Source organism: Heloderma suspectum, chromosome 13, assembly GCF_057233095.1.
Source record: "Heloderma suspectum isolate Gila_16-S chromosome 13, 16-S_ref, whole genome shotgun sequence".
NCBI classification, from domain to species: Eukaryota; Metazoa; Chordata; class Lepidosauria; order Squamata; family Helodermatidae; genus Heloderma; species Heloderma suspectum.
The window spans coordinates 18,527,499-18,543,834 of NC_139470.1; the positions used below are offsets into that span (position 1 = coordinate 18,527,499).

At 44.0% G+C, this 16,336-nt stretch overlaps 1 protein-coding gene across 7 annotated transcripts in view; it reads left to right on the forward strand.

The window, feature by feature from the left end:
- The window catches only part of DGCR2 (DiGeorge syndrome critical region gene 2), a 76,721-nt gene that overhangs the window by 41,453 nt on the left and 18,932 nt on the right, over positions 1-16,336 (forward strand). For 4 of the 7 annotated variants that reach the window (XM_084820104.1, XM_084820109.1, XM_084820107.1 and 1 more), the window contains 5 exons: positions 6,529-6,654; positions 7,932-8,151; positions 9,037-9,113; positions 13,816-13,992; positions 15,553-15,756. In XM_084820104.1, coding sequence (XP_084676230.1) covers positions 6,529-6,654; positions 7,932-8,151; positions 9,037-9,113; positions 13,816-13,992; positions 15,553-15,756 — 804 coding nt within the window. The remainder of the gene's footprint in view (positions 1-6,528; positions 6,655-7,931; positions 8,152-9,036; positions 9,114-13,815; positions 13,993-15,552; positions 15,757-16,336) is intronic. The other 3 variants (XM_084820108.1, XM_084820106.1, XM_084820110.1) reach the window with 1 other exon arrangement.

Consider the following 16,336-nt stretch of genomic DNA (forward strand, 5'->3'; position numbering starts at 1 on the left):
TAGTTGGTTGCCTTCTGGAAGGGGTGGGCAAGGCAGTTCTGTGGGCAATTTTCCTCCCTTCCCCCTTTCTCAAAAAGGAGGGAACAGTGCTCTGTGCTTCGTTTGCAGTCCATCAGTTAATAAGGCTGTCTTTCAGGCAGCCTTCCAGGTGTCGTCCCTATAGAGGTTGTGGGTGGGGCTTTTAGTTTTGTAGGAAGTGAAGTTCCCAACGGAGCAGTGTCCTGAAAGCTGCTGTTTTGCTACGAGTGGGGTGGAAAATGCAGTGTTGTCAGGTTGTTGATTTTGGGATCTTTGTACAAGAGCCTCAAAATAATTCTTTTCTTGTTCTCAACCCTCGTACTAGAGGGGGGGAGGGAAAGCTCCAATTTAGACTAACAGAAAGTGAAGGAATCTCTCTCCCCCACCCAATGCCACTGCTGCTGTTGCTCTAAGTCTGCCTTCCTCGATCTGGGGGGTGGGACTAGGGGAAAGGTGTATGGCCTTCTGGGGAACTCTGGAGGGCCAAATTGGGACTTCAGGAGAGCTTGATGTGGGCCCTAGGCCTGAGATTCTGCACTTCTGGGTCATAGTCTCATGTAGGACCTGGGAGACCCAGGTTCAAATCCCCACTCAACCCCTAAACTAAGTTAGAGACTTGGACTAGTCACTCTCTCTCAGCCTAACTTACCTCACCAGATTGTTAACAGGGTAAAATTGGGGTGGGCTGGAGAACCACGTACGCACCAGGTGGAATATAATTGTAATAAATCCAATAGCTGGAGAGGGGTGGGGGGAGATATATATGGGGCATCATTGCCCATGTGGTGGGGAGGGAAACTTTGGCAACTGGAGAAAGGAGTGGGTGGTCTAACCCCAGGAAGGTATATTTGCAAAGCTGTCTTAACTACTCTGAAAGACCTCAGTGGTGTCACTTAGAGTGCACTCCTATGGGGATGGCCGTAAGCCTCTGAACTTGGAGGGTTACAGCCATCCAATGCAGAGCGGGAGGAGCAGCGGAAGCAATCTTCACCTCCGCACTCCCTCCACTCTGCATTTCAGCTAGATACTCTGAATGTCAGCTAGACGGCCGTCTTCGTCAGGGAGGGGGTGGGAAGGAAGTCGAGGAAGGCTGGGGTTAGCTCGTATCCCCACTTCTCCTGTCCCCTGCCCTCCCCACCCACAGGAATGCCCCGTTTCTGTCCTCTCCGAGGTCATCTTTGTGGTGTCCGAAGCAAAGCAGGTTGCTGTGAAATGCTTCAGTGTGCTTCAGAGCGATCCAGAAGCCCAACTGTCATGCTGCCGCCACTGATACTGCCCAGCCCTCAGCTCTTTACCGGGGTCCTCTGGATGCGCGCCGGCAGCCATCTTGTTGTTCGGGAGGGGTGGGGTGGGGGGAGAGCCATTCTTAAAATGGTGAGTCCCTGTATTTCTGGAAATACAGGGAATCGACGTTTAAAAAATGGTTCCCGCCTCCAGAACAACAAGACAGCTGCTGGCGTGCGTCCAGAGGGCCTAGGAGCTGGCGGTGGCGGCAGCGGCTCGCCTGGTGCCAGCAACAGTGGCACCTTCCTCAATGGCTCCTCTGGTGGTGCCCCCCCCACGGAACAAGGGCCCAGGTAAGGAGCTGGGTGGGGGCTGGGCGGCATGTTGCGGGGGCTGAAGCGGGATCCAGATGTCTGAATCCTGCCTCGGCTTCGTAGGCCGAAGCGAGGTGTCCCCCCTCCCTCCAAATCAACCCAAGCCAAATCGGGCCCGCCTCGTAAGCCCTGAAGCAGCCTCTGAGTCGGATCCGGGGGGTCCATGCTCAGCTCTAGTCTACTTGCCACCGTTATGTCATTTGCAGGCTTCTGCTTTCATCATTGTTTTCAGGATTCTAGGTTTTCTATCTTGATGTCAAATGTGCTTAAACGATCAGGAAAAGGGAAGGAAATCCAAAGGGTTTCTGCAGTTACTTTCACATCTCCTTTTCCCCATCACATGTGAGGAAAAGCAAGTTTTAAAGGAGATTATTATAGAATTGGTACAACATGGCCATCGGCTGTTTGAACATTTACCAAGAGCATGAAAAAGAGGGGCGCATTTTGTTAATTAGACAATATTGGGCTAGATGGGCAAATTGTCTGATCAGGTATAAAACAGTTTCCTTTATTGGTGTTTGATTTAGGTGGCCTTTATCTTAGGTTCTCCAAGTTGAGCAGGTTGGCTGTTTGTTTTTTTTTAATATCCCCGCATTGCCTTTCAATAGAATATTTCCAAGATTGGCTGTACATTTTTAAAAACGACTACTATACGTATTCCTACAAAAGACTGTGAACTCATGTTTGTTGTATATTTGTTGTTTTAAGTAACATTCCTGTTGTGTTGCTGCTGTTTTGAAACAGCCTTAAAACCATCACAGAGTATTCAGAGCCACTAAAAACAGCTATTAGCCATTAAAAGCCTGTGGAAATAGACCTAAAAGTAATTAGATGTGGCACCAGGTGAACAGATCAGGGGAGGGAGTTCCATGGATGAGGTGCCACTAGTAAGAAGGCCCTATCTTTGCTAGCTATCCCTCTTGCTTCAGAAGGCAGGGGTGCTTGGAGCTGGGCTTCCAAAGAACAAGTTGCCATCCTCTGCTTAAATTTATGCACTTGGAGGTAGTGTGCCTTGTATTTTTCTTTTGGGAGATCAGTTGTTTTCAACTCTTCTGCCACTCTTAAGCTCCCGTTCTTTCGTAATTCCTTATTTCTTCTGACAGTCCTGTTATCAGTTTCTTTTCTGTTGGAGGGGACATTGGGCAGTGAAGCTGCCTTGGCACTGAGTGATTGTGTGTGTGTTGTGGAGCTGATGGATGTTTACTGATCTTGTTGCCACACCAGAGGTCAAGAGCTTTGATTTCTGCCAACTGTTACGTGAACTCGTAGAAGTGTGATCCATTTTCCTCCTAACCAGTGACCTCTCAAGAGCAGTGAGCTGTGGTTTCGTAACCGCATATGTAAACAACTCTGCACAGGAGTCTAATAACCGTCCTACTTCTTAATACTTAACCATTTATTTTGGTTAGAGGCTTTGAATAATGTTTTTTTTCTTTTCGATTCAGTTTGTCATTTTTTAGGCTGTTTGCACTGGAAGAAAGAATTGGTCTCTAGTGTTTCAATTCTGTATGCATGTATTTCTGTTTGGGCCGCAATCGCATATAATTAAACATGATGTAGTTGATTAAGCAGTACTAATCTTTTGATTAATTGGGGGGGTTTCAATGAGTAGAAATAATTTTTTCTAAGCAAGAAGCATAATTTCTTTGCCTTGAGACGGTGCACACGTTGTTTTTAAAAAGATATTCTCTCTGTGTGAGAAGGGAGAAGAATGCCTCTTAAGATGGCTTGTGACCTGCAACTTTTGTAAGCATTTTTATGTATGTATGTATTTATTTAAATCTGCTGTTCAGTTAATTGGGGGCATCTTTAGTTATTTATGAGCCTTTCCCAACCTGTGTCCTTCCAGAAGTTTTGGACTCCAGTTCCTATCATCCTTGACCACTGGCCATGCTGGCTCAGACTGAGGGGAGTGACAGTCTACAACATTTTGACGGAACTGAGCTGGGGAAGGCTGATTTTAAGCAGTTGTTTAATTGATTAACCAATTAAACATTGTACCCCAGTTTCTGCTATATGAACCTACCTGTTTACTATGCTCATCATCTAAGGCCCTCCTCCAGGTGCTTCCTCCAAGGGAGGCTTGGAAGGTGGGAACAAGGGAGAGGGCCTTCTCTGTGGTGGCCTTGCAGCTGTGGAACAATCTCCCTGACAAGGCCCGTCTGGCACCAACATTGTTATAATTTTAGCACCAGGTTAAGACCTTCCTGTACTCTTAGGCATTTGGCAGCACATGATAAGGTTTTAATCAGGTCCTGGATTTTCTTATTGTTGATTGTTTAAAAATTGTTTAGCTATATATGTGTGTGTGTGTGCTGTCTTTTTATATGTTTGCATGTAAATGGTTTTTATACTATGTATAGTATTGTATTTTTAAGGTTTTTAATCTTTGTAAACCGCTCATAGAGCTTCAACTATTGGGTGGTATAGAAATGTAATAGATGAAATGAAATAGACTCTGCTCCAAGGGCTTTAGGGAAGATAATGCAGTCGCCAAGCAGTCTGGGTTTGGTCAGTGCTTTGGTGGGAAACTGTTGGTGAACCCCCATGGACACTGCCTTGAGTTCCATGATGGAAGAAAGGCAGGATATTCATATATTTCATAATAAATAATATAAGTTCAAACGTGTTGGAGTTTACTGTGTATGCAGGTTCAGTTCAGCCTATTTGGAGTGTGCAGTAATTCTTTATGGGGAAAAAAATCCTAAGCGTAATGCTCGGGAACAGTATAAAACAGGTTTCCTATTGAGTAATAAAGTAAGTATCCTCATGAATATGGACTTAATTACAGCCCTTTAACTTGAGAGGCAGGATATGGAAAACCAATATCATGGAGTCAGAAGGTACACCACATCTAATATTTTGGTCAGCAGCTTGTTCTGCTAGAGTGACACATGGAAAAGGCTGGATGTAGATGATGCCAAGGCCAATCACAATAATTCTGCCCCATGATGCAGAGGCATTTTTACACTAGCTCAAACCATGGTTTCCATAGGGGCAAGCCGTTGTTTAAAATTCCTTGGAAAACTCCTTTAAAGGCAACACCACACTGCTGTTTCTCTTTAATTTAGTTTGCTGACAAATGCTGTGGCTATGCCTTTCAGTTGCAACCTCCACCCACAGTTACATCATATAAGGTTGGCAGAGTTTGGCTGAAAATAGCAGCACGCCATCTACTAAATTAGCAAACCTCATCAACTTTTCCCATTATTTAGTAAATTTATAAATCATATTCCCATTTATTTGTTCATTTCTATACTGCCCAATAACCACAGAAAAATCTACCAGGCACACAAGGTGATGTACAGTAAAAATGCTATTATAACGTGTCATAAAACTTACTATTAAAATTAAAACCGACGTACAACAAAACAACCAGCATTAAAAGTCCAATGGTGCAGAACAGTTTTTACTGCCCGTCTAAGGCAAAAGAAGGGAGAAGCCAATCTTACCTCCCTCGGAAGGTAGTTTCATAATCTTGTTGCTGCTACCAAAAAGGCCCTGTCTCTGGTAACCACCAACCTAATCTCTCTAGGTGATGGGGCATATAATAGCGCCTCCAATTATGATGATAAATTGCAGTAGGTCCATATAAAAGGAGGCAGTCCTTCAAGTATCCTGGCCCCAAACAGTTTAGGGGTTTGTAAGTCAAAACCAGCATCTTGAATTGTGTATGGAAACAAACTGGAAGCCATGAAATTGATCCAAGACCAGACTCACTTGTGGTCTTGGATCAATGCAAAGCCCGTTCCTAACAAAATCTAACTCCCACATGTTGCACTAGCTGTAGTTTCCCCACTTTTTTCAAGAGCAGCCCCACATAGCACGTGTTATAGCAGTAATAACACTAAATACAATGATTACCAAAGTAATATTGAGGTCTAGGTTTGGCCATAGCTTGTCACTGGATGCTTCCTATAGGTAGGTTCACATACCCTCTGTATGTAGACCAGTCTTAAGTTACTTGGCATACTAAGACCTGTGTTTAACCAAAATATACCATCTTCCACAAGTTTGGGGAGAAGGTATTGTATTGGCATGCATTTTTAACAAAATATTTGAGATACTACAATTCCTTAACATCTAGCTTACTTTTACAACTATAGTAAAGCAAAATACAGCAAAGTAATTTTAAGGAGATTATCAAACAAATGATTTTACGGAACTAGTCTTAAGATCAGAATTTCACCACAGCTGCTAGATACTGTCCTACAGCAGTTAGGGAAAATGCTGACTGCATCCTGTCCCATTTCTGGGCTTACACTCTGTTTATATTATATTTTTTCACAACTAATCTTCTACAGCATTTTTAACAATAGATCATCCTCAGTTATTTTTTCAGGCTGTCACCTTCAAAGGTTTTCTGCTATCCTCCTGAGAGTGCCAACAATCCTATTTTTGTTCGTATTATGTGTTTACTCTTAGAGCCTGAGAAAATCCTCACTATGTGCAAGGTCCTTCGAAAGAAACAAACCTTTGGCCAAAACACTGAGCTTAATACGCAAGATTCCTCTAGTGTACGGGTAGGTGATACAGTGTCCTCCAGATGTTTTAGACTACAACTCCCATAATCCCTAACTGTTGGCCATGTTTGCTGGGGCCAGTGGGAGGTGTTGTCTAAAATCTCTGTAAGGCAGCAGGCTGATGGGAGTTTTAGACTAAAACATCTGTTCTAAAGCTCCCCCCTCTTCCCCCCCCCTTTGTTTTGGAGGTAGTTCACATTGGCCTGTTCCTTATAGTTTCAGAATCTCATCTTTTGCATGTGCCCACCTTGAGATACCTTTGTTCCTCTCTGTTTGAATGCTAAGAAGAATGGCTGAAGATACTTAAAAGACAATTAAATAGAAAAGCAAGATATACTTGCATTCCCACTACTTCAGTAGGAACTGAATGTGTCTCTTTTTCACTCTAGATTTTACAGGTGACCAGCGAACATACCACGTGAAGGAGAATGTGGATTCCAGGCACAATCGTGGAAGAGGAGGGGACACAACCCGCTTTCACACAGTCAATGTGGCACAGCCAGTTCGATTTAGTAGTAAGTTGCAGACCTGGAAGGAGGATCTAAATCCCTTAGTTGCCAGCTGTCTCATGCTGGTCTAGGCAGAGGGTTTTCAAAGCACTTCACTGTAGAGTGTCTTAAATTAAATTAAACCTCACAATGAGGAGAGTCCATAACTTCCCTTGGTAACCCAGTCTGTTGTTGAGCTGTTCTTGGATTCTCTTTTAACATTCAGAATAAATTCCCCTTCATGCATTATAAAGCTCCTTCTTCTGTTTCCAGCAGATGTGGTGAACAGTTGTTCCTCCCTGTCTCTTTGTGTCCCTGATGTGAGCACAGAACATCCATAGATTGGAGTATCCACTGATATCTCTGTCAAATTTTAAGAGGCAGGGTAGTATGCAGAAAGAACGGATAACACAGCGGGTTCAGATGTAACGACAAATCAGTTAACACAAACTGAGATTCACGAGCCAAACTCAAACCGTAGTTTCAGATTGTGGTTTGTGGGCCACAAACAAACCATAGTTAGTTGACCGGGGTGGGTTTAGGCAGTCAAACAATTCACAGTTAAGCCAAACAAACTGTGGTGTATCATAATATCTCAATGCAGCCAGTGACTGTAGGAGCAGTGGTGGGTAATACTGGAAGATGCTAAGGCAAAGATGAGAAATAAAATGGATCTTTCCCAGCCCTACTTGAAGATACCAGGAAGCAGTGAGAGGCTGATCCTGGCAAGCTCGAAATGGAACCTTAGGAAAGTGTAATCAGCTGTTTGCTGAACTGAGCGCCTTTCTGCAAATCGATGCCCCAAATTACCTATTATCCTACGGCCTAGTTCTTGCTCAGAACGGACGAACTTGGCAGCTTCACATTCCTCACATTCTTCTTCTTTTTAAAACCTTAAGTTCTTTCTAGCCCACATATGAAGAACTTTGTGAATTTTGTTGAGTTCTTATCAAAAAACAAACTGAGCAAAATTCTCACCCCTCCCTAACTCTCCGGTCGTCAAGCTGTGTCGAGGCTGTCCCGCTCGCATGGCTGAGTGCTCCTCCATACAAAAAATCCCCTGCACATAGCATATCAGATTAAGCTTGAGCTCTTCTTTTTGTAGTTTTCACAGTGCAAGGAATTTTTGTACATGGAGGGACCATCAGCCATGTGAGCCTCTAGCTGCAGTCCGTACAGCCTGGAGAATGGCTTTCCACCTCCATGGGGACTGGGATGACATACATGTTTCAGAAACTACTGAAATGTGATGCATCTGGTTGAGATCCTAACTGGGGGGGAATTGTTTCCCTCCTCTCCTTCATGTTTCCTAGGGAAGTGCCCGTCAGGATGGCATCACTATGAGGGCACTGCCAGTTGCTACAAGGTGTACTTAAACGGCGAGAACTACTGGGATGCTGTGCAGACATGTCAGAGGGTGAATGGATCCCTGGCCACCTTTACCACGGACCAGGAACTCAAGTTTATTTTGCAGCAGGAGTGGGACTCTGAAGAGAAGGCCTTTGGGAGGAAGGACCAGCGTAGGTGAGTGTGCACAAAGGGGCAGAACTCCACCATGAAATGAAACCACGTCGTCTTTGCAATTCATGCATTTTTTTGCAAGCGACAAACTGAACACTAAGAGGCCTGCAGATCAGCACTCGCTTTGATTACCGATTATAGTTTCTTTACATCATGTTTTCACCAACACTAAACCTTTCCATCTTCAGCTTCGGCAGTGGTTCTTTCTGTCATACCAGCGTCTTTGGACCGAATTGTGTCGGAGACTGTTGCCCTCTATCGCCCCACAGACCTCTCAGGGTCTGCACGCTTGCACAAGTGACTGTGTAATCATTGACTTCGGCAGCCTTGGGATCTCTCCTGGAAGGGTTCACAAGCTTTGTGTGTCAGTGATTTGATGTGTGGCCTTTGCCTGCCTCTTACCTATGGGATCATTCCCTTTTGCTTTGTGTTCTCAACAAAGGGAACTCTGCTCTGTGCGTGTTTTAAAGCCCACAGGTTGATGGTAGGGCTAATCTTTTCCAAGGTAACACTCCAGCCTACCCACCCCTGAATTATGGGCTGTCTGAACAGGGTGGATTGGCTGCACCCTGCATGTTCGTACTCTTTTGAGATTAAAATGTGACCATAAGAGATCCACAGCAATTTTAGCATGGCACTTGTGTTCCTTTGCATTGTCAGGATTGTTCACATTAATGATGATTGGTTTTCAGCATGTCCGTCTAACTTTTTAAATAAGGAGCTTTTTTTTTTTTTTAAAGAGGTTTCATAAAGAAGCCTATTGTAAGAATGACAATTAAACCATCATTGTTCGAGATTTTTCACCTGATTTTTAGTATCAACTTTTTAATGCAATGTTTTTCCTCTGGAGTTTTACAAGAAGTCTTTTTCAAAATCTCCCAATTGTAGGTTCTGGGTTGGATATCAATATGTCATCACCAACCGAAATAATTCTCTAGAAGGTCACTGGGAGGTTGCTTATAAAGGTAAGATACGAAAATGAGGGGTGAGTTTTCAGGCTGTTTAATTATGAATTGAAACCACCTAAAACATGTGTTACCAAAGGCTCCCTTTGTGTGCATAGAATGGAATGTCTTATAAACATTTAGTGACATCTGGGATGCTTTTTCCAAACCAGCAGGTTGTGATCTGATAATCCTGATTCCTTGCACAGCTGACACACACAAACTTACCTTCCCATCCCATCTAGCATTGTTGCCTTTTTTATACTTTTCTGTCTTGATCTTATCTTCTGAAAACAAATACTGGATATTTCTATAATTTCACAAATGCCAAAGACTGTAACAGGGACATAACTTTAATTATTTGAAGTCTCTTTTGTTCCTAATAATTTTGTATCACATGATATACCTGCTTTTCAAAACATTCACATTTTTGTTCTACTTTTAGTTATAGCCCGTCTCTTTTATTTCTATTGGTTTTTTTTTTTTATAAAAACCCTTAATAAATACCATTTGTGTCCCTCAATCAGCAACATTACTTTTTTCAACAAGAGAAAAACATGGAAGGGAGAGATAAATAAGCAATACCCTTAAAAATGGCCAAAGGGGGGAAACTGGTATACTGCAGCCATGCAAATAGGATCCACATTATAGTTAACTGTATAAAACCAATCTGTAAGCATTTGCTATCATTTTGGGAAGTGGAGCATGCCAGGAGAGTCAGGGATGTGGGGAGGGAATATGTGAGCAAAGATCACATTCCTTATGGCCAAACCATGTGTTTTGCCGTAATGGCTGAATTGAGGTTCTTGTTTTTAAATTTATATACCAACCACTAGCAGGTGCCCTCAGGGTGATTTTACATCATAACCCTTCCCCTAAGCAATAAAATAACAACCAAAACAATATAACAATGAAAATATTAAAAGTATTAATTAAGCTAGCATGTTAATATTTTTATCAGAGCACCAGATTAGAGATTAAATGCCTGCTGGAAGAGAGAGGTTGTAATCTGGCATCTAATGGATACAGTGAAGAAGCCAGGCAGATCTCCCTGGGAAGGGCATTCCACAGATGGGGGCCAGGTACTACAGAGAAGACTTGTTCCCTGGTAGCCACCTGTCACACCAGTGTGGGTGGCAGACCCCAGAAAACAGCCCCCGAAGATGATCTTGGCAATTAGGCTAAGAACATATGGGAGAGGGCGTTTCTTCAGGTAGACAGCTCCTAAGCCATTTAGGGAGCAATCCTATGGCTGCTAGACAGCGACTAGATGGCCATAGGATATGCTGTTTTCCGGGAACTGACCTCGGAGCCCGTGCTCCGAGGTTGGTTCCTGGAGAACCAACCTCCCCCCACTTCTTCGCAGCCTCAGAGGCAGCGCGAAACAGCCCCATCCTCCGAGCTTGCAAGAGGAGTGTGGAGCGGCTGGAGAGGGTGTGGCTGGGGGAGTTCCGGGGTGGGGAGATCGTAACTGCCTGTATGACACATCCTGTGTTGTACAGCAGCCGCCTTCCCCTCTCTGTGCTCCCGCAGCTAGACAGCCACAATCGACTGTCTAGCCGAAAAAGCAAGACAGGAGAAGTGCGGAGGGAACAGTCCCCTCCGTGCTGCTCCTGCCCTGCTTTGGATAGGTGGTCGCCTTCAAGTTCGGAGGCGGACGCCTATCTAGGTAGGATTGCGCCCTTAGAGCTTTAAAGGGCAACACCAACACTCCTAAGCCATTTTGAGCTCTAAAGGCCAATGCCAGCTGGGTCTGGAAACTCATCTGTGGACATGCCCACTCTTCCCATAACAGCATGCAAGTCCTCCTCATTCTTGCTGCAGCACAGTCTGCACTACAAACGCTCCTTTCCACCTCTCAGGCCCTACTGAAGTGCCTGTCTGGTTCTGTGCTCCTCACTGTTAAACACATCTTGTTGGCGTGCCTGTGATTCTTAAGCGTGCTCAGGCAGGCCTTACTTCATACCCAGCTCTGCTCCGAACTTAGCCTCAATCCTGGGGGATGATAGCAATCTACCACGGGGCGAGCAACATGCAGCCATGGGCTGCATGCGCCCCCTTCTTCCCGCAGTTTTTAATACATTTTCAAATAAAAAAAGGCATCTGAAGTGCTGTGGAATACCGAAAAGGTCAAATATAACTTCTTTGCAAGCTAGATTTGATCCTTTTAGGGCTCCGTAGCTGCTACGGAGTCCCCAAAGGGACAAATTTAGGTTGCAAACATCCTGGCCCTCCATAGTGCTCTGGATTTCTTTTTAAAAAAATCATTTTTGGGAGGCAGCAGCCCGCCGGGGCAGGCGGGGGGATGGCTCCTAGACCTCCTGAAGTTGCCCACCCCTGATCTACAAGCTTTACTCTGCCTCCTGAGCTCTGTTGGCTGGCTGTCCTCTTTTTAAGGCTGTTTCAGTTTCTAGGAACAATTGCTGCCAAAAGAGCATTCCTGCATAAGATGAGTGAGTGTGTGGTCTGCTGTCGTTCCACAAACTTCACTATTCTTACCTATCTTTCCATCTCTCAGCAGTCTTTGTAGCTTTTTAAAAGCACAGTCAATCTTTGTGCCCATCTTCCTCCATCAAACTGGCCACTCTGATGTCACTTTTGCATTTTTTAAAAATTGTCTGCAGCCCCTTTTGTTCTGGCTCATCTTCTTTTGTTGAAAAATATGAGAAAACTGGAAAGCATCCAAACTAGATCCAAAAAGAGGGAACTAGTCTCAAGATCCTGGGAAAAGACTTTATTTTTTAAGAAGCCCAATGTGTTTCAGCCCAATATTGTTTGGGGACTTACTCAGGGGTTATAAAAAGAGACAAGACATTTAATTAAACTGTGATGGATAAAGCTACAAGAGTTCAATGAAAATACATATAGTAAGAGTTTCTTATGTGTACTTACATTTCTTTAAAAGCTTTCTAGCTTAATATAGCTTTCAAATGGGAGATTTTCTCAGCCGTACCTGGAAATGCCAGAGGCTGAACCTTGAATCATTTGCATGCGAAGGAGGTGTTCTACCACTGCAGTGCCTGAGGGCTCAAATCTGTAGTCTTCTGATCCCGAGTTAGACCCCAAGTTAGACGCAGTATCCTTTGTGCCTCTGGCCCTTTCAAGTAGCTGTGAAGGAAATTATTAATTCTGCTGATTTCCTTGAGTTCTGGGGGAAGCAATGTATTTTTTAATTTTTTTTAATACATTGTTGGTGGTCTAAATGTCAACACAGTCATAGAAAATCTAACCACATATTCAGCGTCTTGTTTAACTTTGGTACAAGGCCGGCATGTATTCTGGCCTGTTACACATTGCGATGGGCGAACAAGTGATTTTTGCAGTCACCCAGATTCTTCGAACGCCACCTCGAAGCTCAGCTTGCTTTGTTTCCTGAGTTCATTTGCACTCTGTTAGTTTAGTTCGAATGGGAAATGTGCACAGCCCCCCCCCCCCGAGTAAAATGTGAAAATGCAATTTTAAAAAATTGTATTTTTCGAACGCAAATTCAACTTGGAGAATTTGTGGACATCTTTGGAGAACATGCTCTCCTGCTCGTGGTCAGGGTTGTGAACGGGACAGGTTCCCATGATTTGTGAACATCAGTGAAATTTTCGTACATCGCTAGTTGCAAATGTTTTCTTCTAAAACTAACTACTGTACCGCCATCTGTTGGCAGAGCTTCTCAGAGGATCATTTTCTAAGAAAAAGAATGCTCACTTGTCATAACACACGGCAGATCAAAGCTTCCACTACAGTCAGGGTTGTTGTCATGTGGGCTTAACGTATCAATTTCTGTATCAATTTCATATCAATTTCAATTTCAATATCAATTTCAATATCAATTTCTGAAATTAGTCAGTATTTTAGTATCTGTAAAGTGGGGGATGGGCAACCTGCAGCCCTACAACTAGATGTGGCCCTTGGCCTAATTTCGAAAGCCTCTGCAAGCGTTCAGTTCAGCTGTCTGGCAAGAGTAATCACTTCTTCCCCCGGCAGCCTGCTGGGTGAGGAAGAAGGAGAGAGGCAGGGTGGTAGTGGTGAGAGGGGGGAGACAGAAAAGGTGGTGGTACATAAGAACCATGCTGGATCAGACCAAGGGCCCATCTAGTCCAGCATTCTTTTCACACTGTGGCCAACCAGCTGTCAACCAGAAACCCACAAGCAGGACACAATCGCAACAGCACCCTCTTACCCATGTTCCCCAGCAACTGCTGTTCATAGGCTCACTTCTCTGGTACTGGAGGTAACACATAGCCATCAAGCCTAGTAGCCATTGATAGCCTTCTCCTCCAGGAATTTGTCCAGTGCCCTTTTAAAGCCATCCAGATTGGTCGCCATCACTACATCCTGTGGTAGTGAATTCCATAGTTTAACTATGTGCTGTGTGAAGAAGTCCTTTCTTTTATATGTCCTGAATCTCCAACCAATCAGCTTCATGGTAGAGAGAAAGACAAGGGGTGGTCCCGCCTACCTTTGGCTCTGGTCCCTTCCACCGCTGATGTGCAACCCCTGACAGATTACCTCCAAGGGAAAAGTGGCTTTCGAGAGAAAGAAGGCTCCCTGCTCCTGCTGTAAAACCAATAATATAGGAAGCTATCAAATGTTCACAGAGTTCATGATTTGTGCATCTCATTAAGAGCTTCCACTTTTCAGTTTCCCAGTATATACAGGAAAGCAGACTTTTGTCTGCAGTGTCTGTGTGTATATATATTATCGACTGTGATACGTGTTGTCATTTCAGGTTCATCAGAAGTCTTTTTGCCCCCTAACCCTACATTTAGTACATCTGTGTCTGAAAATGAAAACATCCTTTGCGCCCAGTTTCAGTGTTCCCACTTCCCGATCCTTCGGCACCGTGGTTTTCACAGCTGGTATGCTGAAAACTGCTATGAGAAATCTTCATTCTTGTGCAAAAGAAGTGAGTTGCCTGTTCTGGATTACATTCTAGGTCACACATCCAGTGCATATGGACTCTAAACATGTAGGAACAGAGTAAGCAAAAATAATATGTGGCAGTCTTGCATATCTGTATCATGTTGAAAAGGAGCTTGCTTGCGTTACGGATGGGGAAGAGAGGCTGAGGCTGCCCAGTGAACACATTGGCTATGTTCACATGCAACGATACGCCAGAATTCTGGAGAATCCTGGCTTATTGACACAAACAGTATGGTGGTGCATGCTGTCTGATCCTCCCGCTTGGCTCCTCCCACCAGCAGGAGCACCTAAAGTAATGAAAAACTAACCAAGAGGCAAAAGCTGTGTCCAAACTGGGATTCCTAGCTTGTCGCTCTCAAACATGCCAGCATCAAACACTGGCTTCAGATCCTGACTTGGGAGGGAGAATCCTACAAGGGAGAACATGTCTTAGGATGCTAGAAAAATTGCTTTCTTTCTAATTTTTTTCTATACTGCTCAATAGCTGAAGCTCTCTGGGCAGTTCACAAAAATTAAAACCACAAGGTACATCATAAAACAATGTAAAATATGGAAGCGTAACACTACAATATAAAAGTACAACCGGAATAAAACCTAGCAGCAATGTAGAGATTTAAAATTCAGCTTTAAAACACCAGAGCTAAAAGACTAGAATGCTGAAGTGCTGGGAGGATAATATCTTCGCCTGGTGCTGAAAGGGGTATAACATAGGTGCCAGGTGAACCTCTCTAGTGTGTGTGCGCGCGCGCGTGCGGAGAAATGTTAGCCTCTCCCCAGCTTTGTGGTATGTGTACTGCTTGGACCTTAAGATATTCTTCAGAGGACCTCTTCTGGGTACGCCCATCAAATAAGGTGAGGCAGGTGGCTACTAAAGAGAGGGCCTTTTTGATGGTGACACCCTGGTTGCTGAATGCCTTCCCCAGAGAGAGTTGCTTGGTGTCTACATTGTGGTCTTTTCAATGCCAGGTGAAGACCTTTTTTAAAAAAAATTGTTTTCTAGGCTTTTTAGTTCTTCAGTTTTGGTTTTTAAATGTGTGCTGTGTTTTTAAACCTTTTCCTGCAGCTGCTTTTTACTCTAGCTTTAAATTCTGTTTTAAACTTTTAGAGGTTTTGTGTTCTGCTTTACCGTGTTATAATTTTTTTTTTAATTAAAAAAAAAGGGTTTTAATTTTTGTGAACTGCTCAGAGAGCTTTGGTTATTGAGTGGTATAGAAATGTAATTAATTAATAAATAAAACAAACTGCCACCACTGCTGCCCTTATGATGCCTGTGGCAAGCTCAGAGGCAATAGCGCCCCCCCCCTTCTTTTTACCACTGCACATTTGTTGACTACTGATAATTACTGGCAGGACTGCTCAGCATGCTGCGTAACCTCACCTGCTCAGCATGCACAGTGCAAAGACCTCTGCAATTCTGGAGCATTTCCTTCTTGCAGGAGAGAATAGGGTCGCTACTGAACCACAGCCCAAGTGTTTGACATTCTGTCTTGTTGATAAGTTGTCTGTGGCAAGCAACCGTCAACTTTTTTTTTCCATGTTTCAGGCCAAACCTGCGTGGATATTAAAGACAACATTGTTGATGAAGGCTACTATTTCACCCCAAAAGGGGACGACCCCTGTTTAAGTTGCACGTGCCACAATGGTGAGCCGGAGATGTGTGTCGCGGCCTTGTGTGAGCGGCCCCAGGGCTGTCAGCATTTTCAGAAAGACCCCAAGGAGTGCTGCAAGTTTACCTGTGTAGATCCTGGTAAGAGTTTTTTTTTTTTTTAAATACAAGATATTAACTTGATCTCCCTCCCCACACCTCCTAAATTCTGGTTTTTAGTAAATCTATTTTTCATTTGGTATCTGTTAGCCCTTCAGATGTTGGACTCCCAACTCCAGTTAACCCTAGCCAGCATGGCTCATGATCAGGGAGGATTTGACAATGTCTGGAGAGTCATAGGTTCCCCACCCCTGCTTCAGTAGCTTTCTGAGAAGCATTTGTCTCTTCACTATGAAATTACAATTCCTAATAAATTTTCATAATAAAACCCCCGAATGATGTCCGTTGCTCGGTGGAAGGTAAGTTCCTACCCTTTTCCGAAACAGGCACGTCAAAAACACCAACTCTTAATAGGTCGATAGCCATGTTTGCTTCAGTGCTACTTCACAGTTCAGATTGCCTCCATTCAGATGTAACAATCGCAATCTAGCAAGTCATAGTTTAGTGTTGCACCCGTGTGCTCCCCCCTCCCCTCCCGTCTCTCACATGCTGTAATTCAAACATTCTGGAGGTTGTTCAACCACAGTTTCCTGCTGCATCCAGTTGGCTAAACTGTGGTTTA